The sequence below is a fragment of the Carcharhinus amblyrhynchos genome, chromosome 24 (assembly GCF_965287045.1).
Source record: "Carcharhinus amblyrhynchos chromosome 24, sCarAmb.v2.hapA, whole genome shotgun sequence".
Lineage (NCBI taxonomy): Eukaryota > Metazoa > Chordata > Chondrichthyes > Carcharhiniformes > Carcharhinidae > Carcharhinus > Carcharhinus amblyrhynchos.
In genome coordinates, this window is record NC_137347.1 from 38,851,737 (window position 1) to 38,877,723 (window position 25,987).

At 41.4% G+C, this 25,987-nt stretch overlaps 1 protein-coding gene across 6 annotated transcripts in view; it reads right to left on the reverse strand.

The window, feature by feature from the left end:
- The window catches only part of pum1 (pumilio RNA-binding family member 1), a 149,203-nt gene that overhangs the window by 81,948 nt on the left and 41,268 nt on the right, over positions 1-25,987 (reverse strand). For 4 of the 6 annotated variants that reach the window (XM_080211296.1, XM_080211294.1, XM_080211295.1 and 1 more), the window contains exons 1-2: positions 22,014-22,190; positions 19,211-19,703 (exon numbers count right to left, since the gene is read on the reverse strand). In XM_080211296.1, the coding sequence (XP_080067422.1) occupies positions 19,211-19,666 (456 nt within the window). In that variant the 5' untranslated portion in view covers positions 19,667-19,703; positions 22,014-22,190. Of the gene's footprint in view, positions 1-19,210; positions 19,704-22,013; positions 22,197-25,987 lie in introns of those variants that run through there. The other 2 variants (XM_080211291.1, XM_080211293.1) reach the window with 2 other exon arrangements.

Here is a 25,987-nt window from a genome sequence, read left to right on the forward strand (position 1 = left end):
ACACAGATTGTGCTGCAAGCAAATAAGCAATTATAGTACCAAAATGTCACTGTCATGTATCTGTCTTGTTCAGAATGATGTATGGATTCAATGATGTACTGTTAATGAAAGTTACAGACATCAAAGGGCAAAAGTTGAACATGGGAGAGTAATGGGGAAGTTGAGCGAAGTTATCCAGAAAACCTAATGGAAGTAGTTGGATTCCAGAGAAAACTGGAGAAGGGATTGACAGATGCAGGCAGAGTCGACTAATCACTGTAAAAGGGACATGCTTGTCTAGCACACAGCTCTTTCCTGTTCCTAAAAATCCTTCACGAACTTAAAATAACAGGCATGTTGAAAGGCTTTTTCACTCCCTGTTTATACGGATGGAAATGAAAACCCGGTTTAGCAAACGCTAACAATCATGCAAATTTTTGATGAGAGTGTCATCATTTCCAAAGGGAGAGAACATTCATTTTTAGTGTTTGAAGCTTTTTACTTCTGAAAACACACAAACAACTCAACAGTTCTAACTTTCTTACCGAGTTCACTTTGAACTATGGCGCTTGTGAATTCAATACGAGCCAATATTATGCCATCTCCTGCAATGTGATCAACTCAAAACAAGTATACAGGCATTCTGTTGAACTTACTCTCATCTTTCAGTTTTCAAGTGTTATATGTAACTCAGACTTCCACATGGATTTCATAACTTACATAATTCTTATTCTGGAGTAAAAATACTCAATTGATTATGATATCACAGTATACATTAAAGTGTCACAGTAACTTCCTCATGATATCATAAAGCACCTTAATTGTTTTCACAGCACCTTAAACTTTTCCATGGGTTAATTGCTGATTATGAATTACGCCACTAAGAATCTGTAAATATAACCATAAAAATAACAAGTCTCCATAATCTAGTGCACTGATGCTCCTATGCTTTACAGCACATACATTAGCCAGGTTCTCTGCTCGTTCCATTCAATTTCTGAAATGACAGCAAGTGAACTGTGACATCACGAATGGGGAGGGGGATGAGAGAAGATCAGGTGCCCCTGCCCTGTTAATAGCCCATACAAGAATACCCTAGTTCCTCTACTTCAACAACTTATATTGCAAATCATGGAGACTTGGAAGTTAACATCTTACTGGGGAACTCAATGGTCCCATTGATCTGCATGCATCTCAAGTTTCAGATGCTATTGGTGTTCTGATTTCACTTAGCCATTACAACATCAGCGTGAAGAAAAACCCCGTTTCCAAATTTGCAGGTTCATTCGACTGAACCAGGGAAAAGCAGCAATTAACAGAAGCACAAAGAATAACAATTTGCCTTGTCCTTGTGGGTTGATTGCTAGGGCTCACTTAGTCACAATTGGCTCACGGGCTACATAGAGGCTGCTTACTCTTGTTCAAGCAGCTGGTCAAAACAGACAACCAAGGAAGTCCTTGAACAGGCCACCTGCCACTTAATAGCGGACTTGAGAACACACCAAGCACTAAAGTGAACAAAAGGAATCTTCAGCACCACACAATCAGTACTACACTACTTCCCAAAATGCAGTTCGCATGCAACAAATAATGGAGCACTGGCATCTCTGACTACCTATATTACTCGACACACAAAACCATTCCCTTAAATTATAATGAGGCAGCCATTCTCCCACCAAGGTGCGGGAGATCGGACTCATTTTTTATGGGTGGGTATTTTCACCGAATTTGAACATTTCCTAATCTGTAATTCAGAGATTAGCAGCAGGAAAACTCAGCTTCAAGTGGCTCTCTACTGCTTTTTCCAGGCTAGTGGATTTTTTTGAGCACCATCTGAGAAACCAGGGATAAATGGAGTTAAAACAAACCATAATGTGTTCATATGAATAGGTGGAGTTTACTGAAACCTGCTGGGCAACATGGTTACATACAACCAGCCTGGCCCATAAAACACCACAGCACAAAATTTGCAATCAGGTTTGATTAGACTGTGTGCAATGTACATATATGCATGAAGCCATCCAGGACAATACAAAGATAAAAATTATGATTAAAAACTATTTTCTCATGGCATTAGAATTAAGCTACAAACACAGTTATTTTATGAGAGACTTGCACATATTTACATCAGCAGCCTTTTCAAATGTGCAACATTTTTACTGATGTCATTCAGTATCACCTCAGAAATACTGAGCACTTACACCATCTGGCATCACCCTGGGGCCAGAAGTATCACAAAATGGCATTTGAAGTAATGCAGGAGTTAATGGAGGCCTGCTGGGTGGAAGGAACTTGTAGTTTTACATCATTTTTGCAAGGTTTACAGTGTTGTGGGTAAATAAATGAAATCTGTCGCATAAAGCATATATCTGCTTGATCTTTTTTAAAAATATATTTTTTAATCAGAGGTTTTATTTGCAAATTAAGCTTTAAAACTTGCTTTAATTGGTGGATTCAAGTTATGGGAAAAAAAATGTATTTTAAGCCTAATTTCCAGCTTACCTGACATCTTTTAATAAACTACCAAGAGTTTATTTATTAGTCACAAGTAAGGCTTACATTAACATTGCAATGAAGTTACTGTCCGGCACCTGTTTGGGTCAATGCACCCAACCAAAATGTCTTTCAGACTGTGGGAGGAAACCAAGGCAGACATGGGAGAACATGCAAACTCCACATAGACAGTGACACAACTGGGTCCCTGGTGCTGAGAGGCAGCAGTGCTAACCACTGTGCAACCATGCCTTTTTTTATCCTGAAGTTTGGCAGCTAACGGTCAATTCCTCGTGGCCAATGATTAATTTGAGGCTTATCGTCAGATTATTACTTACAGTAAATATCTTTCCAATTAAGCCACTGAATACAGGTCTCCATCTTCATGATGTTGATTTTTCCAAATCAAAGCCCAACAGCTCAAACTCGTTTAAGATTTCTCAACCATAATTCCAAACTCTTTCACTCAGCAAACTCAGAAAACAACAAAAAGCTCCTTTAGACAGTTTCTGTGAGAATTAATGGCATCACAGAAGCCACATTTGTAACTTGAAGAGATTGTTTCAACACATTCTGCCTTACAATAAAAATTGTTACAAACCCACAAAAGCTTCAGTGCCAACATTTCTGTACCATTTTACTTTTGTTTGTACTGTCTATAATCTTGTTCCACTACACTCAGCAGTAAAGCGACTAGAATAAAGTTCAGAAGCTTTGAAATGAAAACCAAAGACTGGTGCAGGCTGATCAGCATCTGAGAAAGAGAAATTTACATTTGTGATCCAGGTGTTACCTTGCCTGACAAGAGGTAACACACAAATGTTAACAACCCACCTTTCCTTCTCTGTGATGCAAACTGATCTGCTGTGTATGACTAACATGTTCTGTTTTTATATCAGATTTCTAGCCTTTGGAAGCTACGAAATCCAATTGCTACAAGATTAATGCCGTGACCATGGCAATGCCATCACACAGTAAACCCAGGCCAGACTGCATACCCCACACTCCTCCATCTGTCTGAGCCTGTTGCTATGTCTATTTTCACTCCATTGCGTCCCCATCCGACCCCTTTCACTACCTTTGTCCTGTTCATTTTCCCTGTTTACAAAAAGCAAAAATAACCAGTAAATGTTCTGCCACAAAGCAAGACTCTAGGGGTCAGCATTGTCAGAGTACGGTCAGTAATGATGCAGAACTGCAATAATTCCAACATACTATTCAGATTCACACAAATTCCCGCTGTATCTGGGGGAGGGAGAGCAGCAGCAGGATACAAAGCACATTAGTGCTCTGAACTCCAAGCACTACCTCTCTGTGAAACTTACCCATTTAAGTTATGCAAAATGCAAGGTCAGATTTACCAAGGGAATGCAAGGAGGAAAACAAATATGGCTGTGAGAGAAACTATCTTCTCAAAACAAGCCCTAGGTGCTCAGTTTATGATATTGGTCTTCAACTGGGCTCCTCTGGACACCAGACTGGAAACTGGAAAAATGTTTTTAATAAAAGCCATTTTCTAAAATTACATAAGTTCAAGACATGAGAGATACATGCACAAGCATACCAGTAACTGCACTGACAAAGATGCTTTCCAGCTCCATTTCACAATGCTGAGACAGAGTCCAGAGGAAAGGGATTTTCAACTGGGGAGGGTGCTTAGAAAATAGCTAGATTCTGGCCAGAACTGCCAGGTATATAATGCTCATTAAAAATAGTGGATTCTTCAGCAACTTCAAAGCAGAAATCAGAGAGACAGACATGCATTTCCAGCAACCAAGTTCACTAGCCACTAGCACCCTGCTTGCCACGAGTTTCATATTTAACATATATTGGCAAGAGGATTTTACTTTTATCTTGAATGTTTAGAATTCCAAATGATAGTTCCCTTTTATCACTATTTTCCTTCTGTCTGTATTCTTAAAAAAAATCAACATCAATTATGTTCAAACACAATTGTAAAATGGTTAAACATTAAAACCTCTAGAGGCTTTTAAACCCCAAGCTTCAAGACATTTAATGGCTATTTTCTGATTTACTTTACTCACAGAAATCACAGAAACCCTACATTACAGAAAGAGGCCATTCAGCCCATCGAGTCTGCACCAACCACAAATCCACCCAGGCCCTAACCCCATATCCGTACATATTTTATCCACTAATCTTCTAACCTATGCATCAATGGTCAATTTAGCATGGCCAATCAACCTAACCCGCACATCTCTGGACTGTGGGAGGAAACCGGAGCACCCGGACGAAACCCACAGACACGAGGAGAATGTGCAAATGTACACAGACAGTGACCCAAGCCAAGAATCGAACTTACGTCCCTGGCGCTGTGAAGCACCAGTGCTAACCACTGTGCTACCATGCCGCCCATCCTTTTTTCATCCTTTATTCCCCGCAATGGGAACTTTGGCCTGGCACTACGGTTTGCCAATTTAAAACAGAAGGTGAGAACTGAAGTGCAACATGCAAAGCTGAACCTAAAAATTAACAGGCCAGTTATGCTGTTACGATCATTTTTACTCCCTCCCACTGCTTCATTCATAAGTCTCCAAAGTAGCTCCTGCAATTAGGTCACCAGCACAAAGTCTAGAATGCTCGGAAGGTTAAGATGCAGAGCAGAATCAATATTACAATTTACAATAACTAAGAACTTAAATGTCCAGATTTCGCACAGACACAGTTAAGTCAAGATGCTTCTTGGTGAATCATTCTCAACGCAGCCACTCAAGTAGTCCAACCATCACCTAACAACACTGGAGATCTCCAGTAGTTATACTACCCAATTTTGGAGAACAAAAGTTACAATGGATTACCCCCCACCAAACAGATGTAGATACTAGGTTTTGTATCCCCACCCGTATCCTTGGATATGCTAGTAACAGCACTGAGTGCACAGAAAGTTTTCTCTCATCTATATACAAGATTGTGAACTCTATGTGTTGAAAACTGCACTGCAGTTTTTTGGACTTGCTGTCTTTTCTGATATGTCAGCAGACAAAACTGAAGACACCCATCTGGATTTTGCTCTCACCATTAATAAAACCTCGATAATTTGTCTTATGAAAGAACTGCCTGTGCCCACAGATTGAAAAGGGGCCAGGTTCAATTCCTGGCCTTATCTGATCTCACTACAACTCTCATCAGCAGCTGGGGACCAGAAACAGGAACCAGAGGCAGATCCCGAATCCCAATCTTCTTTAATGCATCCTGACCAGATTCAGCTGGGAAGAGTCAAATTGGAGTAGGGGCAAGTTTGGACCTGGCTGCAATGCTTTCACAGTGGCACACCCAATTTACACTGGCTAGCTAGCCTTGAAAAAGGGTATCACAGCTGGCTGTCATTGTCACCAAGCTGCATTGCTTTATTCACCAAATTTTAACCCAGAACAGACTGGACATTCACACGTGGCATACATGATCCAAAACAGAACGAGGACAATGAATTACTCTGAATATTCAGAATAAAATCCACCTTGCCAACCTCAGCAAAGGGTGATCAAGCTAGTATAAATTTTAGTCCATGAAAATTTCTCATCCTACTATTTTCTGGCATTCTGATCCAAACTGAATGCAGTTTCTGCTAGTGTACCAAGTGCACTCAAGTTATTTTTGGCAAGGTATCTGTAGCAATGCCCTTATCTGATTCCACCGGTATCCTGCTCGACAGTCAATATCTCTCCAGAAGCATTAACAAAGAAACAGCAAATATATAGATCTCATTTATGATCAGGAAAGCATTAGGATTTGTCAAGAGTTTTTTAGACATAATTCTGGAAATAAATTATTTGATCCAAATAGCAATCCAATTCCAAACAGCTTATAGCCACAACACTTCATAGTAAACAGGGATCTAAACATGAATTGTCCAATTGGGGAATTAGCAAGAACATTTTATGGGCCAATTACATTTAAATGAGACAATTTCATGACCTCTGAAGCAAAGGATAAAGAGGAAGGGGGATTTGCACAAATCTTGCCAGCATTAGGTCTAAAGATTTTTTAAAAATTAGTGAAATTTAGTAGCAGCCATATACCACTTATTTTCAAGCAATATCTCTCTCATGCTTTACTGGCTTGACACTAGTACCTCCACAAGCAGCAGAGAGTAGGTAACAAGGGTCTAAGCAAAGTGGAGTCCTTTGCATGCAATCGCTTGCTCACTGGTGTTCCGATGTTTGCGATAGCTCACCCTTTTCTGACAAGTTAATCCACACCCTCCTCATTGCGTTAATACCTTTAGATGGGGCAGTGTTATGGGAGTCAAATTCCCTCTTCTACTTCAGGTGCAAGTTTATACTGTGCAGGCAGGCTATTTAATGACAAGGCATCATATGCCACAGCAAACTCAAGAACTAGATAGCATCCAGCACCTACACCAACGCACACACACTTCCAACAGTGGTCACTGGACAGGGGGCAGCAGCCACAGCAGGGCCTTGGTCAATTTCCCATCTTCTTCTTCCTACCTCAAAAGAGCAGAGGCTAATTGTGGTGGCTCTACCACTAGACTTGGTCAACTCAGCACAGATCAGGGATTGAATTTAAGACTCAAGAGCTTTTCCAAAAAGGAAAGCATGATTGGTGACTTCCTGTCAGTAAACAGTAGACTGCCCTCTCAATTCTTCTTCAACCCTAGAAGATTGGGAATAAGTGCCGAGTGAACAAAAGAGAATTTTTTTGTCCTGAAGTGCCAATGCACTCCAATACCTGAAAAATGTACTCTGAGGGAACTGGCACCATGAGCAACATTCTGACTGGAGTAAATAGACTGATAAAATGGTGGGCATTTTCATCATGTTCTTCAGTCACTGGCTCCTACAATTGACGACCACAACGCAAGCTAAATTTCTCTTTGTATCAATGTATTGGTAACATGTATAGCAGGAATTTCATAGTGTAATTAATCCAGGACCATCCAGTAGTTGTCTTCTTTGAAGACCAGTGCAGAGAAAACGCATAGCTAGATAAGTCAATCATCACAATGTACCACGTTTCTTTCATGAATTCTCAACTATCAGAAAAGAAGCCCAAGTTCCTAATCGGGCATTTAAGACCATAAGATTATAAAACATATGAACAGAATTAGGCCATTCAGCCCATCGAGTCTGCTTTGCCATTCAATCATGGCTGATTGTTTTCTCATCCCCATTCTCCCGCCTTTTCCCCATAACCCCCGATTCCCTTATTAAGCAAGAAGCTATTTATCTGTCTTACAGACCTGGCATCCACAGCCTTCTGCAGCAAGGAGTTCCACAGATTCACCACACTCTGGCTGAAGAAATTCCTCCTTATCCCTGTTTTAAAGGATCGTCCTTTTAGCCTGAGGTTGTGCCCTCTGGTTCTAGTTTTTCCTACTAGTAGAAACATCCTCTCCACGTCCACTCTATCCAGGCCTCGTAGTATCCTTTAAGTTTCAATAAGGTCTCCCCCATCTTTCTGAACTCTGACGAGTACAAACCCAGAGTCCTCAACCGTTCCTCATGCGACAAGCTCTTCATTCCAGTGATCATTCTTGTGAACCTCTTCTGGACCCCCTCCTAAGGCAGCGCATCCTTCCTTAGATAAGGAGTCCAAAACTGCCCTCAGTACTTCAAATGGGGTCTGACCAGAGCCTTATATAGCCTCAGAAGTACACATCTGCTCTTGTATTCTGACCCTCTTGACATGAATGCTAACACTGCATTTGCCTTCCTAACTGCCGACTGAGCCTGCACATTAACCTTAAGAGAGTCTTGAATAAGGACTCTCAAGTCCCTTTGTGTTTAAGATTTTCAAAGGATTTTCCCATTTAGAAAATAGTCTATGCCTCCATCCCCCCTTCTAAAGTGCATAAGCTCATACTTTTCCACATTGTATTCCATCTGCCACTTCTTTGCCCACTCGCCTAACCTGTCCAAGTCCTTCTGCAGCCTCCCTGTTTCTCTGATACTTCCTCAATATTCCCCAATGATTAAGGGGCCACTTGATTCAAAGAACTAGTCTGATTGGATTTACTTGCAAATGGAATTAAAGAAACAAATGCAACAGTTTACATGGTTATTAACAAATGCTTGCATTCAATTTTCACCCATCGGAATCATCGATTTTACAGACTCCAATTTATCGGTGCAAAAGCCAGATATAAAAGCGCTGTTGTTAACATACAGGTGAAGAAATCATGATTTCCCTGATAGTTCAGTTGGCAAAGCCAGAGATAATACTCCCAACTGGGCTCAGTGAACTTTGTTTGATTTCTGGGAGTGGGATAACAAAAGGTTTGTCAAACCTGTCAATAACAATCACTATCCATTCCCTACTAGAGCTTACTGACTCAGTACTTCAGGTGTGTCTATTAGATTTGACTTAATTTCAGTGCAAATCCTACCTCTACATCTCTAGAAACACCTAGAGACATTTGCCATAAGGAACCACCCACACAGGGGGGCCACTTGAGAGACACGAGCATCTACCTGACATACCACATCAAGCAGTAATATATCTAACTCCCCACAGGAGGATAAGCAAAAACTTGGCCAAAATAAAAATACATTTTCAAAGTGATGCTGAATGCTGCCCAAACATAAATGAGTGGCTTCCTTCATTAACATTAGATCTGTTTTATCTGGCTCAGATCTTACTGTTGCTGCAAGACCTCACAGTACACAAGATATTATTATACTGAATTTGAAATATGCCTGCTTGGAATCACAAGCAACATCTTAAGATTCACAACTTAATTTCAATGAAAAGCAACTACTTATATCAAGAAATTAAACACCATAACTGGGTGGTGTGTGGGGGAAGGAGGATGAGGATGAGACACTTGACCATCATTCATTTGGTTATCAAAGCAGTGGCATTTCAATCCCCAAAGCCAGTTCCAGGCACAATCTACTTGCTGCTTGCACTTGCAGTTCAGTTAAACTTGTGATTGCTGTCTCTTCAGCTATTTGCTGCAACCAGCCCTCACTCGGCACAACCAGTGGCAACTTACAGCTCAGGAGGCCGCCATTCCATGTCAGCCCAAGAACCTACAGGCCCTTTCTAATCCCACCTTCCTGCATCCAGCCCATAGCTCTGTAGCTTGCAGCAGATCCAGGCACTTATGAAAAGAGTTTAGAGTCTCTGCCTCAACCACCAACTTGAGCAGCAAATTCCAGACACCCACCACCCTTTGTGTAACCTGTCTGATAAATCTTAGGACAATGTCAGATCAGAACAACGTTCCTTGCTTTTCTCAATGAGGTAAAAAACCATTAAGCAAACAAACTTGCCAGTATTTACACAAGTTCAACAAGTCTATCTAATTAAACGTTACATACATTGCATGCCTTACTGCATATATTAAATCAATACCAGAAAAAAAAGTCAAGTTTTTCCCCTCATCTCAAATAAACCATCTTAAAACTTACTGATTTGCTCAAGTTTATTTCACAGGTCCATCAGACAGCAAGTTCAAATAACCATTGCATCTTTTTTTTTAAAAAGTGCTCCTGTCTCTACAGTTCTGATCCAGCTGAATATACAGCTATATTAATGTTCACTCCATAAATCCCTCTTAAAAAATTAGGAAGTCACCAATATTTTTGGTGGCAAATGAAAAAGTATTAAATCTCTGTTCATAAATAACGTCCGCCAGAATAAGTGAACCATATATCCAAATTGTTTATGGGAGAAATTTGTTTTCAACTAAGTTGGAATATCTTGATTGTTAATTGGACTTTTCCTACTCAATATCTACACAAAATTAGTGTATCTATTTTATAAACCCAATCTCTTATGCCAAATCCCCTGAATGTACTGATTTCTGATGAGGCGGCCACACTTGCTAGAGGATATCCTCCAGCATCTCAGTTGAGTGGCCACTTTGGGTCAGTGTGGTCTGGCAATGAGTTTCATTTAACAACTTCAAACTGCAGTTCCCAACAGTGATCCGCAAACAACAAACCAAATGCAGGAATTCAAGCCAATTTCTCCACCCTAACTTAGGATAGCCAAGATCAATTATCAATCAATTGGGCCTCACGCTTACATAACACAGCATGTCAAGAATGGAAATTGACACCTCTGACTTTATGCTGCTAAAGGTAGTAAGCTGTCAAGTGAGTTAAATACACAATATTATATATATTCACATCCATCAGTGGTTTGACAGGGAGACCCCCATGACAGAGGAAAACCATACATGAGGAAGAGAGGTTGTTTGCCTTTCAACTAATGTGTAAAAAGCACAATTTTGTTTATTTCCACACAGTCCAAGACCACCATCCTCATTGAGACTATATATGATTAGCAGCAGTTAATATCACTGAAAAGATCCCAAACACCAGTCCAAAGAGTAAATCCCCCAAAGAGTTGGCCTAGGTTTCATGATACAGATAAGTAATAAACAAACGGCTGCATCCAGACACCAATGAGCAGTGTTCATATACAACTTTCTGTAAAAGATGGCAGTCTTGGACTGAGAGCAAAGGAAATAAAATTATGGCAACCTCTCATCCTCATGTATTGTTTTCCTCTGTCACGGGGGACAGAGGAAAAATCTCTCCCTGTAAGCGTTACTAAAAACGTGGTCAAAGAACAAAGCAAGCTGGAGAGATTTAGAGGACAAATTCTTCTGTCAACCTAGGCAATGGAAGTCAGTGGCTTATTAAGGCATCACAGGTGAGCCCAATCCTGTTCTCAACTGAGGCAAAGTACACACTTTCTGCACAAGTTACTCAATATCAATTAGTGGCAAGAATCCTGGCATTTTTCCCTGCCTTCACCTTGGGACACCCAAGTCAACTAAATTATTTAACGTCAGACTTAACAAAAAAGGCCAACGCACAAACCAGATGAAGGAGCAAAGGAGAAAATGAGGATGGGAATTCAGAAATGAAGGTGCATGAGGTTGAATAAGATTTGCTGCAGAGATAGGGAAGACATAACCAAGATTCCAGGGAAAAGATCAAAAGCAATGCACATATATCAGCTGTGCTGAAAATCTGTTAGTGTGGAACAACAGAGGAAACATAGGACCAGTACACCATTTAGACCCTTGCTACCTCATGCAACAAAATTATCACCAAACTGAGTCCTAATTCACTTTTGATAAGCAAATAGACAACAATATACTGCAAAATTCTGATCCAAAAGATCCCCGTTCCTAACAAAAGGGAACAGTACTTTAAATGACTGTTTATTCATTTCACATCTAGCCGAAGAAAATAAGCCCAGGCTTTACAGCCTGGGAGCTACTCCAGTAATGTTTGTTTCTCGAGCATCAACCGTGTGCAGAGTCCGGTGGATCAACCAATCATTCAGTTCTGTGAAATGACTCAGTTCAATACACATTTTTCCCTGGGGTTATGGAGTTTTTGGCTACTCAGCTGAGTTTACTCCTTTGATAGTCAGCTCTACAAGTCTGCTTGTAGTGCTCTCTGGAAAATACACATGAAAACAGAATGCAAAAGCGCTGCTCCAGTAAAAGAATTTTTTTTAAAGTCCCGTTTCTCTTTTAAAAAGTTGTCACTAATGATTATGAGTTTCTACTGAGACATTTATTTACACAGAAGGCTGAAGAAGACGGAATATTTTGAAACAGGAAGTGGTTAAGGCAGAAGCCATTGCATCCTTTACAGGAAAAATAAATATCAGAAGCAGAGGAAAATACAAGAAAATGGAGAGTGAGACACTGCGATTACTTCTTGCATTGCTCTGGCAATACAGGTAACAGGACCAAGGGCCTCCACCTGAACTGTACTGGAATACACATGAGCCATGAAGTAAAAAGCTTTGGTGTCTCAATGGCTGGACATGCTTATCCAGTGAGTAACAGTTTAATTCTTAGAAATAATTTTTCTTTTTAGTCTTTTCCATGGTTTAGTTAGTTTTTTTATATAGCCTTCTGAACAAAAATGATCAATTTAATATGATCTCTTGTCCTTAATTCTAGTCAAAGGATAAGGATACATTTCTAACATTTGTGCCAAGATTTTTTTTAAAATGTTACTACAAAATTGGTGATACTGCATTTGCCCATCCCTAGTCTTCCAGAGGTGGTGACAATGAGCACTCCCAAATCACTGCAGTCCCAATGGTGAAAGTACTCCTCCCATAATGATGCTAGCTAGGGAATTCCAAGGCAGCAATTGCTTTTTAACCAAGTCACCTGCAAATACATTTCAGAAGGCATTAAAAGACAATGGGTAAACCAGATTTCCTTTCCCACAGGACATCAGTGAACCAGTGGGATTTCTTACAACCCTGCTGCTTTCATGGTCTAGTCCAGTAACCAAGCTGGATGCGCAATCTAATTGCAGACATTGGTCACAGTTGCTTTCAGCATGGATATAATTTTAATTCTGGTCTCAGCGCCTCAAAAATTAGTTTTCATAAATTTGAATAATTTTACAGTACAATACATCTGAAATATCTATAACTTGCGCATTTAGAACATCTCTGACATAAGGAAATAAACAACCACATTTCTTATGACACAACATGTTAAGAATGAGTACCAATCCAAAAGAGACCAAAAGCTGGTTAAAGGGTGGGCTTTAAGGAGGGTCTTAAAGAGGGAGATGGAAGGTTCAAAGAGTTTAGAAAGAGAAGCCCAAATGTGGTACAGCAGACAACTTAAGTGACAGATGCAAAACAGGAGTTAAGGAAGGTCTATAAGGATGGAGTTCTAAGGTGGGAGGGCACAAGAGACAAGTGAGGAGTAAGGCCTGGAAGAGAACAAAATACAGGGATGAGAATTTTATATTTGAGACACTGGAGAAACAAAGCTGATGGCCAGCAGGACAGTCCAGAACAATGTGCAGAATATGATACAGCAAAGAGAGTTTCAAATGAACTGATGTTTTCAGGACTCCAGATGGGGGATATGGGAGGCGGCCAGTCAATAAAAAATATCTAGAGTTAAGAATCTACTGATGACCATTAAACCATTGTCGACAGCCTGGAAAAACCCATCTGGTTCACTAATGTCCTTGATGAAAGGAAATCTGCCGTCCTTACCTGGTTTGGCTTGCATATGATTCCAGAGCCACAGCAATGTGGCTGACTCTCAGCTGCCCTCTGAAATGGCCTAGCAAGCCACTCAGCTTCAAGGGCAATTACGAATGAGCAATCAACACTGGCCAGCCAGTGACGCCATGTCACATGAATGACTAAAAGAGGAAGCGATGGGATAGTGATGCCCGGAGGTGACAATGGTCACCCACTTAGTTCCATTCTCCTGCCCTTTGTCTATGCTTTTTATTATTTTCACCCCAAACGTTTGAAATTTACTGCTCATTTTATTGTTGTGAACAAAAAGTATTAATTTTGGACACCAACTATGTTAATTTCAAACGATGATAACAATATTGATGAATACCTAGACCCGGGAAGCCCTGGGTTTGATCCCAAGTCCGGGATTTTGCCAGTCCCAGCATGGAGCACAAGTGGTTCAGTGCCAATGGATTGGGATGAGGTGGTGGGAATTGGCAGGATACCTGCCTCCGTTCTGGAGCATGAAACGTACGGAAGAAATGCACATGCTTGAACGTCAAGTGAAAGCCAACTCAAACCCAAGCCCCAAACATTGAATCATATCCCAATTTTATAACCAAGGCCTTTCGGGAAGAATGGGAGCAGAAAGAAAACTGCTTAGAGAAACTAGAAGGAAAACAAAACCTTTCCTTAAGGAATTCTCTACATACCTTGAAACTGAGATGACAGGCAATGTGCAACCAAAGTGTTTTAAGGTAAGTTGAGAAAAATAGATGAGTACAAGTCTCAGGTGAGTTAAAACTGAAGTGACAGATGACCAGTTTAAAATGAAACAAAATAATTTAGTACTTCAGTGTTTGAAGACACTCCATGCATATGTATTTTAATTCACAGCTGCCTCCCACTACCACGTTACAGCATGAAAACACTAACACACTGAACCTTCGACAATGCTAATATAAACATATCTTCCAAAATATTCAGTGATATCCTTGCCATCTGGTGCTTTCCACAGTTAAGCATTTTTTTAAGTATAAAACATCAAAAATGCTCAGTTGAACTTCAGTGAGTGACTTGGAAATTAAAATGCCTCAACACTATTTAAACAATAGTGGGTGGCACAGTGGTTAGCACTGCTGCCTCACAGCACCAGGGACCCAGGTTCAATTCCAGCCTTAAGTCACTGACCGTGCGGACTCTGCACGTTCTCCCCGTGTCTGTGTTGGTTTCCTCCAGGTGCTCCGGTTTGCTCCCACAGTCCAAAGATGTGTGGGTTAGGTCAATTGGCCATGCAAAATTGACCCAAGTGTCGGGGATCAGCAGGGTAAATGAGGGTAACAGAAATAGGGCCTGAGTGGGATTATAGTCGGTACAGAGTTGATGGGCCGAATGGCCTCATTTTGCACTGTAAGGGGTCTACGATTCTATGAAAGTAGTGAAGTGCAAAAACTTGTATACATTAGTTGCAACAGTCCTGTAAATTACTTTGCTTTCCCACTAAAATGGTATAAATTACATTTGAAATTTTTAACCAAAATGCTAGGGGTCTCAGAACGTGAAAGGTAAACCACCAACTTCCACTTTTCTGTTTGAAATTCTCTGTCACTTCCTCCTCTGGAGGCCACAACTACTTAGCCCCAGCAAGGCCAACAACTTTATTGTCCAATGGGCCTCAACAGCTTTATTGTTCAATGGGCATGTGTAAATTTAGGAGCTGCCATCAGATGGCAGCTCACAGCAGACACTGCAGCTCTGTCTCATGGAATCCTGAATGAGCTGCCTCCTTCCCTTCCCCCAATGCTGGGCTCCCCCCGTCCAGATCAGAAACCAAACAAGGTATGTGCCAGGTCTTTACTGAGCCAAAATAAAGTCCAACTGTAGACACTGTACTCAGGGTTTTCCACTTCTGTGTTCCCCAGGATCAAATTTTAAGGCAGCAAATACAGAAGTGAAAAGTTATTTTGTTTTCTAAAGGCCTCCTCCAAAAATTAGCTCGTAGAAACAGAAAATGCTGGAAAACCTCAGCAGGTCTGGCAGTATCTGTGTGAAGAGAGAGACAGAGTTAATGTTTGGAATCCATATGACTTCTTCACAGACTCGAAACATTTACCCTGATTCTCTCTCCACAGATGCTGCCAGACTGGCTGAGTTTCTCCATCATTTTCTGCTTTTATTTCAGATTTCCAGCATCCACAGTTTAATCAGTTTGTAGAGATAGATGGGAAAGGTGGGGATTTGATAGAGCTGTTCAGAATTATGCAGGATCTGGATAATAGGGAAAAAAACAATCCCATTGGTGGAAAGATTGAGAACAGAGAGCGCACAGCTTTAAGGTAATTGTCAAAAGAAGCAATAAAGAGGAGTGATTTTTTCATGCAGCCAGCAGTTCAGATTTGGACTACACTGCCAATATCTTGAAATGGAAGCCAGCTGAATTGATAGCACAATGGCACAGTGGTTAGTACTGCTGCCTCACAGCGACAGAGACCCGGATTCAATTCTCAGCTTGTGGAGTTTGCACTTTCTCCCCATGTCTGTGTGGGTTTCCTCCCTGTGCTTCAGTTTCCTCCCACAGTTCAAAGATGTGCAGATTACGTGGCTTGGCCATGCTGAATTGGTTCCCTTAGTGTCAGGAGGATTAGCCAGGATAAATTGAATGGGATTATAGGGATAGGGCCTGGGTAGGATTGTGGGTGGTGCAGACTCGATGGGCAGAATGGCCTCCTTCTGCACTGAAGGAATTCTAAGATATTCAAGAGAGAATTGGATTATCTGAAAAGGAAGAACATGAACAGTTATGGGGAGAAGGCATGGAAATGGCACCAGGTGCATTGCTCATTTGTAGAGTCAGTGCAGGCACGACGGGCTGAATGGCCCCCACCTGGGCTGTAACAATTGTGATTCCACAAAGGCAGACCCCTACATACCACCTGGTGACACAGGTAAATGCACGTGTTTAAATCACAGCTGAGTACGACAACTGACCGCAGAAAAGTTATGATCCTTACATTTAACCACTACTAAATGAGCAATACAGAAAGGAGCATATCTGCAGCTGTCAGGTGTGAATGCAAAATCCTCTACTGTCCCAACTTGCCCATCAATAGTCACTGGTTAAGGCTCAAGCCCAAAGTGCAGCCACTTGAATAAAGATCTTATGGGTTACAGGACACACGCACAAAGCTTAAAGTGCAAGACAGGAGAGAAACTCATTACTGAAACAAACTAGTAAATTATGAACTCAATGTTGACTTGGCAGTTTGCTAATTCATGCTACAAATAATGGCTTGACTATTGTTCAATGATATTGCTCATTATACTTTAATAATGCTGACGAACAAACGGAGCAAATTTTAGGACAAATACAGCATTGTCTCCCAACATCCCTCCAGGAGTGAACTGAAGATGAGGAACTTGTCACATGAAAAACAGAATACACTCTATTACCTGCAAAGGTTGTAAACCAATGCAGCATGCAATAGAATGTTTCCAGCCACAGATATTTGAACTAAAACAAACTGAGGTTCTTGTCTTTTACGGAAGGAAATCTTCCATCCTTACCTGGTCTGGCCTACAAATGACTCAAGATCCATAGTAACATGGCTGACTCTTAAAGATACTGTGAAATGGTCCTGCAAGTCACCCAGTTCAAGGGCAATTGAGGGAGAGGTAAGAATTGCTAGCCTTGCCAATGATGTCCATATCCCACGAGAGTAATTGTATTAGCAGAACATCAGAATTATTTCTTTCTTTCTCTGCGTGAAATCAGTTAACATGCATTGTCACAATTGCCGTCAAGTTTGATTCTCTCTCAATCTACGCTGCCAGCAATGGTTATATTCAGAGTTTAAATTATTTTTGCTTTCCACAAGGAGCAATGTGAATGCATGCAGCAACGGGACTGCAGGATTTGTTTCACAGTTATCAAACAGATTGTAAGTGAACATTTTTTTGCACAAATGTAAGCAATTCCACAGTAGACACAACTAAAAAACTATTTCCCTTATGCTACCTATCAAACAGATGCACATGTTGAGTGGTCTGCTTTCTACTCAACACTTCTGGCCACTCAATCTGTCATTAACCAAAACTCATGTGGCAAAGAGGAAAGCAGTACACTGTACATTTTTTTTAATATGGCAAATACTCTTATGTGTTACTTATGGTAAAGTTTGCAACACCAGCAGCCACTCTCCCACTAAAAGGTAATTTTTGCACATACATTTATTTATCAGGCAAAGAAAAATTAAGCTTGTGTTCAAAAGAAATGTCCTCTCTATAAATGGTTGAGCTAGTGCTAATCAAGGCAAAACGTCACTAATTCTAATCAATTTGCTAATTGATGAGGCAACTCAATTGGCCGCAGCTTCCATGTGTGTTTATTTTTAAATTTGTTCTCGGCATGTGGGCACCGCCAAGCGTTTATTACCAATCCCTAATTGCTGAGGTGTGGTCAGCCTTCTCTCTGGCGAGTACAGTCTTTTGTGTTAGTGTACAGACATTTCAAGATTCTAACCAGGTGACAATAGGCAGATTTAAAAAAAAAGCAATAATTTTTCACTCCTGATCTCCACCTAATGAATTCTGCCATAAAGTGAGCTCGTCGGGTGAAGACAAGACAAATGTGGACTGCAACTTCCCACTGTCAATCATCACTGTTGCACATTAAGAACGGTTGCTTTGATAAAGTACTGGATGGTGCCTATGACACCATTTCCTAAGCATGATAGAAGATTCAGTGCCTTCGGGAATGCTTTGTATACAATGAATTACTTTTGAATGTCGGCATGTTAAGTGGGCAAATGCAACAACCAACTTGAACATTGCAGCGTCTCACTGAAAAAGCAATAAAATCTCAGATATACTGCTTTTGATTAAAGAGTACATGCTGGCCTGGATACCAGAACTCCGCTGCTCTTCATTAAACAGTACTGCAAGATATTTTATGCCCACCTGAACAGGCTAGGCCTCATTTTAACATCTCATTCAAAACATGCCACGTGGAAAATAAATGCAAGCTGTTGAAGTGGTGGCCATGACTCTGGACTCAATGACTCCAAGTTGGTCAACCTTGCTTAGGACCATTTTTGGTTCACAGTTCTGGACCCCATATTATAAAAAGGACAGTGAGGCACCAGGGGAGGTGTACAGTAAATTGACACAGATAATTCCAGGCTGAAAGTCTACTTATCAGAAAAGGCAAAACAGATTAGGGTTCTGACTCAAGGAAAGAAAGGCTGAAAGATGACCTGTTAAGAGGTCTTTAAAATTAAGGGTTTGACAAAATGGATAGAGAGAAGTGATTTTCATTTGTGGGACAAATAAAAACTAGGGACCATCAAAGAAGATAGCAACAATAAGTTGTGTGTGGAATCCATAAAGGTGCCAGAATGTGAAACCATTAATACTGAAGAGCTGAGGTAAATAACATAAATACATTTCAGAGGAAGCTAGATAAATACATGGAGAGAGAAAGTAGTCATGTTTAGAGGAAGGGTTGGCGAAGGCTCATGTGTAGCAGAAACAGTTGGGCCAAATGGTCTGTTGTTGACTTGACATATCTCTACTAGTCCTACAGCGAGGCTCCAATTCCTGAACTTCTGACTCAAGAGATTACATAAGAAATATTTGTAATATTTATATAAGTATTGTTGTAACAGTGAAATGCAAGTTGAGATGTTTGTTGGCTGCAATGTGTTTTTGGCTGTATGTAATTAAGGGTGAGCGATTAGGAAACATCTGAGTGTTTGGTACAATAAGGAAAGCCACTGACCTGGTGATGTTCAACATGGATGCTGTCTCCTGTAGGCCAGCGGTGCTTCCCGTTGTAACCGCTGCCTCCACCACCTCCTCCGCCACCTCCACTACCACCACCCCCAGCTACTCCACTGCCACCGCCTCCCCCCAGATGCTCCCCGGGCTGCCGCTGGAAGAAATAATCCACCATGGCATCGTCCTGCGAGCGGCCCGCGGCTAGCGCAAGCGCCGGCACAACTACTGGCACTGGCGGCCCCATCGAGCCAGGGCCTTGTGTGGAAACCGAGGCGGCGGCCAGCGCCTGGGAGGCGGCGTGCTGTTGCTGCTGTTGCTGGGGGCCGGCAGCGGAAGGTCCTGTTAACACCACGGGCATGTTGTGAGCGACGCTGTTACCGAAACTGTCCTGAGGCGGCGGCTGCTGCTGCTGATACGGCTGCTGGGGGAGGGAGTCCTGCCAGAGCACTTCATTCATACCTTAAAAACACAGGGAACAACCATTCCACCTACACCTGCAAACCAAAACACAAACAATAAAGCAGTTTTAGATATTTTTGCAAACATTAAAAGTGTGTACTTTGAAAGTAGAATGTTGTTTCTTTTTTTTTAAAAATATTTAAAAATATGCTTCCCCCACCCCCCCCGAGCCATATAAAATGGCAATTAGTTTGAAACATTTCCTTACTGAAAGAGGGCTTTGATAGTACTTCAACATGCAAACCCTGCCCCAAGTTCTCCACGTGTTGGAATATGCTGTTAATTTAAAAATGATCACGTGCAAATGTGAACAGAGGGAGCTTCCCCCACCTCCTTTAAAAATAAGACTTCAGAAATAAGGACGTGAACATCCCAAGATATTTCAGGAATTAAATCCACATACACATTGAGCAAACAGAAAACAAAATTGAACAGGACGGGGGTTCATTAAAATGGTTTTGAACAGTACATGAATCTCTCAATACATCCCATGTGTTGCCACATACTTTACAACAAAGTAAAAATCAAATCATAAAATTCAGGGGCACATGCCATAAAGACTTTTTTTAATATTAATTACTTCTTTGAATAGCACATGACCATGTAACCCCCTGCCTCTTATTTTCCATGTGCTTAAATGCAAGTTTACAAATTAACACGGAAATTCAAAATATAGCAATGATATTTGACGAGCACTGAACAAGCAACAACCCCCTCACCCCTCCCCCAACCACGCATGTGTCTTGGCACTGCAGAATATAGAGATTCAAAGACAAACAGAAACCAAAATACACATTGTGCAGAAATACTAGAAGTGCTGGGCAGGGGATATTCCACGCACACTGCAAATTTTCATGGTCTCCTAATTCCTTGGTACTAAATGGAAATTATATTATTTCAATTAGGTTTTTGAATAGTGAATGAGCCTGCCATCGCATCGCTATATGTGTGTGTCTGAACATGCATTTATTAAAAATATACAAAGTCTGAACAGAAGTGACCGGAAGGCGTTAAATTGCAGCTTAGTTAGAAACAAGCTTTCCTCTTAATTCTGTGTAATTCACACCCCTAGTCAACCATGCTTTTTATACACGCAGCCTCATTAAAAAAGGAACATGAAGCCCAGCACACACACATCCAAAGAAAAATGAAAAAGAGGAGTGAGGGGAATTTTATCAGTCAACTAAGCAAGCCCATGCATTTCACACATCTTTCAATAAAACATTGCGCTGGTTAAAATACACTTTGCACTATTACACTAAAGATAAATTAAACAAAAAAAAGCCAAGTAAACTGAGTAATCAAAATGTGTCTGTGTGTACAACTATTACCCTCAGCTGAAATCATGTAAAAAAGAACATACACTCCAAAAGAAAAATTCCTTCCCTAGTTAATGTAAAATGTGCATCATCCAAAAGCACACGAGTCTGAAAATTAACACCAAAAAAAATCCTCATTTTGAACTCAAATGTATGCTTCAGGAACAGCCACAGTTGGGACGTATGCAGAAACCATACAACTTTCCTAATTACAGGCCTGGCAGGGCTGCACCAACACCTACAAAGAAAAGAATAAACACCCTAACATCTGAATTTTAGACAATACCAGCTCTCAACGCAAACTGATCCTGCACACGAACTAGCTCTCTCAAATTTTACTATTCGCCCCATCGTCGTTTAATAATATGGGAATTATAACTTACTGAAGAGTGTTTATTCTCTCCCCCATCCCCCCCTCCCCCTTAGGCAACCTTGTTTTTTGTTGTACCTTAATGAGGAGCAAAATAACCCATTCTCACCGAGAGGAGAGAAAAAAATAATTTTTTTTTGCAAGTATACTTAAGTGCCCACAGATAATTTCACAGCAAAGCTGACCCCCTTTTTTTTGCACAACAAAATCTTAGTTTCACCCAAGTGCAATGCCCTCCACACACCACCCCCCATTTCACAACCCTTTTGATTCAGGCGATTTCAAGCTTATTTCAGAGCCAGTAAACAAATATTTCAATTGATGTTGCAATGGTGAAAATAGCCCCAGTTGTCTCATGCACTGAAACTCGCCTCCCTTCCCCATTGTAAAAAAAAGCCTCGGTTTCCTGAAATAATTGAAAGCAGCACATTTTCTTTGGCCTTCCCCGCAAACTTTAAGCATCTGGCTTTGTGCAGAAGTGGGTCAGCCTTTAAATGGACCCCCTTTACCCCTCCTAAAGTGCCCCCCATTAGTGACAATGCTGCCTGTGCCTCCCCTCCCCCCCCCCCCAATACACACACACACACATTACAACAATGGCCCCCGAGCTCAAAACACTGGGCAGAAAGGGGGCGCGGGAGGAAAAGTAATCGCACCGTTTCTCCCCCTCCGGCGCCCCGCCGCCCCTCAATATCGGGCCCGCCGGCTGGCCGGGCGTCTCGGGTGTCGACTGGCGGGGTCGGGCGGCGGTACTCACGGGCAGAGAGGGCGGATTGCAGCGGATTGCGGCCCCCTCCCCTTTCTCCGAGGCTGCTCTGTCTACAACATGGCGCTACGCTGGGACACTCAGGCGCAAGGCATGCTGGGCGAGGGCAGCCTCCCTCCCCTCCCCCACCCACTTCCCTCTCTGCCTTTGTCTCCCTCACTGCATCTTGCAAACAGGTGCCAGCTTCACCTCCCCTCCTCAAAACCCACCCTCACCACCATCTAACCCTTCCACACTTTATTAATCTCCTTCATTCCCACAACTTAAAACTCAATTCAGCAGTGCAAAATACAAGGGCTGGGGAAGGAGGAGGAAAAAAGACACCAGACCTTCGGTTCAAAACACCGACAATGCCATGGCAGATCACAAAATGTGGCCCAATTTCTCTTATTGTTTATTTACATTAAGATCCACACATTTCTCTCCACCACCCCCCCCCCCAATCACCCCACCTCAAGTTATTTAGCCCTCCTTCAATTGAAAATAAACTTTATTGCAAAGCACACTGACAATGCAATTGCAAACCACAAAATGTGGCCTAATTTCTCTTACATATTTACATTATAGAAGAGAATGGCCATATTCCCCCACCCCCCCAAGTTATTCAGCCCTCATTAAATTTTTAAAAAAGCAGGAAACTTTCCTTCGAAGCACTAACAACGCAATTGTAAACCATAAAATGAGGACTAATTCCTCTTACTGTATACTTACATTAAGGTCCACACATTTCTTCCCCCCATCAACCCACACCAAGTTATTGAGCCCTTCTTCAATTAAAAATAAACTTTATTGCAAAGCACACTGACAATGCAATTGCAAACCACAAAATGTGACCTAATTTCTCTTATTGTATATTTACATTAAGATCTACGCATTTCTTCGCCCCCTCCCCCCCAAACACCAAGTTATTTAGCTCCCCTTCAGTTAAAAATAAACTTTATTGCAAAGCACACTGACAATGCAATTGCAAATCACAAAATGTGGCCTAATTTCTTTTATATATTTACATTATGGTCCACATATTCCCCCTCCCCAAGTTACTCAACTCTTGTTCATTTTTTTAAAAAGCAGGAGACTCTCTTTCAAAGCACCAACAGCGCCACTGTAAACCATAAAATGTGGCTTAATTTCTCTTATTGTATATTTACATGAAGATCCACACAGTTCTCACCCCCCCCCCCCCCAGTCAAGTTATTTAGCCCTCCTTCAATTAAAAATAAACTTTTTTTCAAAACACTGACAATGCAATTGCAAATCACAAAATGTGGCCTAAATTCTCTTATTGTAATATTTACATTATGGTCCACATATCCTCTCCCCCCCCCAACTTCAAATTATTTAGGCCTCGTTAAATTATAAAGAAAGCAGGAAAACTTTCTTTCAAAGCACTAACGGTGCAATTGTAAACTATAAACTATGGCTTAATTTCTCTTGCTGTATATTTACATTACGGTGTATACATTTCCCAAACCCACCCCCACCAAATTATTTAGCCCTCCTTATATTAGAAGGAAAAAAAATTCTTTCGAAGCACTGACAATGCAGTTGCAAACCACAAAGTGTGGCCTCATTTCTCTTATTGTATATTTACATTATAGTCCACACGTTTCTTCCCCCCCATCAAGTTATTTAGCGCTCATTAACTTAAAAATAAACTTTCTTGCAATGCACACTGACAATGCAATTACATACCACAGAATGTGGCCTTATTTATCTTATCATATATTTACATTATGGTCCACACATTTCTCTTGCACACCCCCCCTTGCCCACTCAAGAAGTTATTTTGCCCTCGTTAACTTAAAAAAACAAGCAGGAAAATAAATTAAGGGTAACGTCGCAAGCCCTGGACAGACTCTCGTCAGCTGGAAGCTGCAAAAAACAAAGTGCTGCTTGGTTTTTATTTAAGCATGGTGAATTTGTATGTGCAAGTTTGTGTAACCGGCAGCTGAAGGCGGATTTTCGTCGTAGGCCGACGACAGTGTTGCGTTCACACTCCTCGAGAGCAAATCATACAAGGGGCACAGGAGTTGAGTACAGAAAGCAGCGCAGTGTGATATTTTTTGCGGTGGGCAGCACTTAGATGCGAATTGGACAATAACCAGGACAAAAGAGCAGTAGACAGGAACGGAGACAGGGGAAGGGAGGGGAGAAATGTAAGGGAGAATGTAAGGCATGATTCTAGAATTTGGAACGGCAACAGCAATATAGGGGAAATGAAGACTTATAGAAAGGCGAGAGTGGCAGGAAGAGGGCACATATCAGTGTCCTGGCTAGTATTTATCCCTCAAATGGGCATCATAAAAACATGAGTGTGGCTGGAAAAAAAAAGACATTTATTGTCAAAGTTTTTCACTTTGGACTCGTCAGGACATTCGCAAGCGTACAACATCGGAGGAAATCAACAAAATTGTAATGACAGTGCTGATTGATTGGCAGGTGGATTCTGATTGATAACGCTGTTGCCATGGCAAATGCACTAGTTGATGGTAACTGACAATTAAAAGATACTAGTTGGCACACTGACATTAGTGTTGTGCACTAATTGGCTGCCTGGAACAGTGATTAAGCTGCAAAAGTACTTTATTGGTTGTGAAGCTCTTTGGGACATTCTTTAGTTGTGAAGGGTGATAGTTAAATGCAAATTTCTTTTCCTTCTCATTTGCCCCAACTGTTGCACCTTGACAATCTTGGCCAGGTGGGAGTTCCAAAGATGTACATTTATACAAACAATATATACAATGCCTTTAACATAAGGAAATATCCAAAGGGTAGGTGACCATACCCAAGGAGAGGGCACCATTTGCAACATCAGGGCCCTGGAAGGAAACTTCAGTCAGTTGTTTTTGGGAAACTGGGTCAAAATCATAGGATCACAGTGCAGAAGCAGGCCATTCAGCTCACTGACTTTCCAACAGCATCACATCAAGATCCTATCCACGTGAATCTATGTACCTTGCTGATCCCCCTAACTGCACATCTTTGTACACGTAAGGGGCTTTAGACAATTCACTTAACCTGCACATCTTCGGATCATGGGAGGAAACCGAAGCACCCGGAGGAAACCCATGCAGACATGGGGAGGAGGTACGAACTCCAAACAGTCACCCAAGGCCGGAATTGAACCTGGATCCCTGGAGCTATGAGGCAACAGTGTTAACCACTGCAGATGGGTCTTATGGACTTTGAAAGGGATTGTGGGGAGACAGGGAAAAAAAACTCAAGAAAGTGAATTCAGAGTTAGAGCATACTTAGCCTTTTACTTTCCAATCTTTTGATAGGCTGGACACAGGAAACCAAACTTACCGTTCACTTGTTAATAAAAAGATAGAAAGAACTTAGTTATTTAACACCTTTCATAACATCAGGATGTTCCAAAGTGCCTCACTACCAATTATGAACTTTTGAGAATTGTTTGTATTGTAATAGAGGGAATTGCAGGAGCCAATTTGTGAACAAGTAGGTCCCAGAAAGAGGAATTTTTAAGTGGCATGAACACAGGTCAGAACACCAGGATGACTGTTCTGCTCTTCAAAGAACAGTATCACGGGCTCTTCTGTGCCTACCTGCAAGCGTGAACAAGACCTCGTTTAAACACCTCATGCAAACGCCAACACTTAGAACGATGTAGAATTTCCTCAGTGCTACACAGAAAGTGTCTGTCCACATTATGTGCTTCACGTACCTGATGTTGGGCATGAACCCACAAGCCTTTGACTCAGAGGCACGAGTTCCTCCACTGACATCATGTCGGATAAAAACCCTTGCTCAAACCACGCCCGAGTACTTTTCCAACCGAACTGGGCGCTTGACTGATTTTACACTCACAGGGTCAGGAGGAAGCCAGTCAGCTCCTCAAGCCTG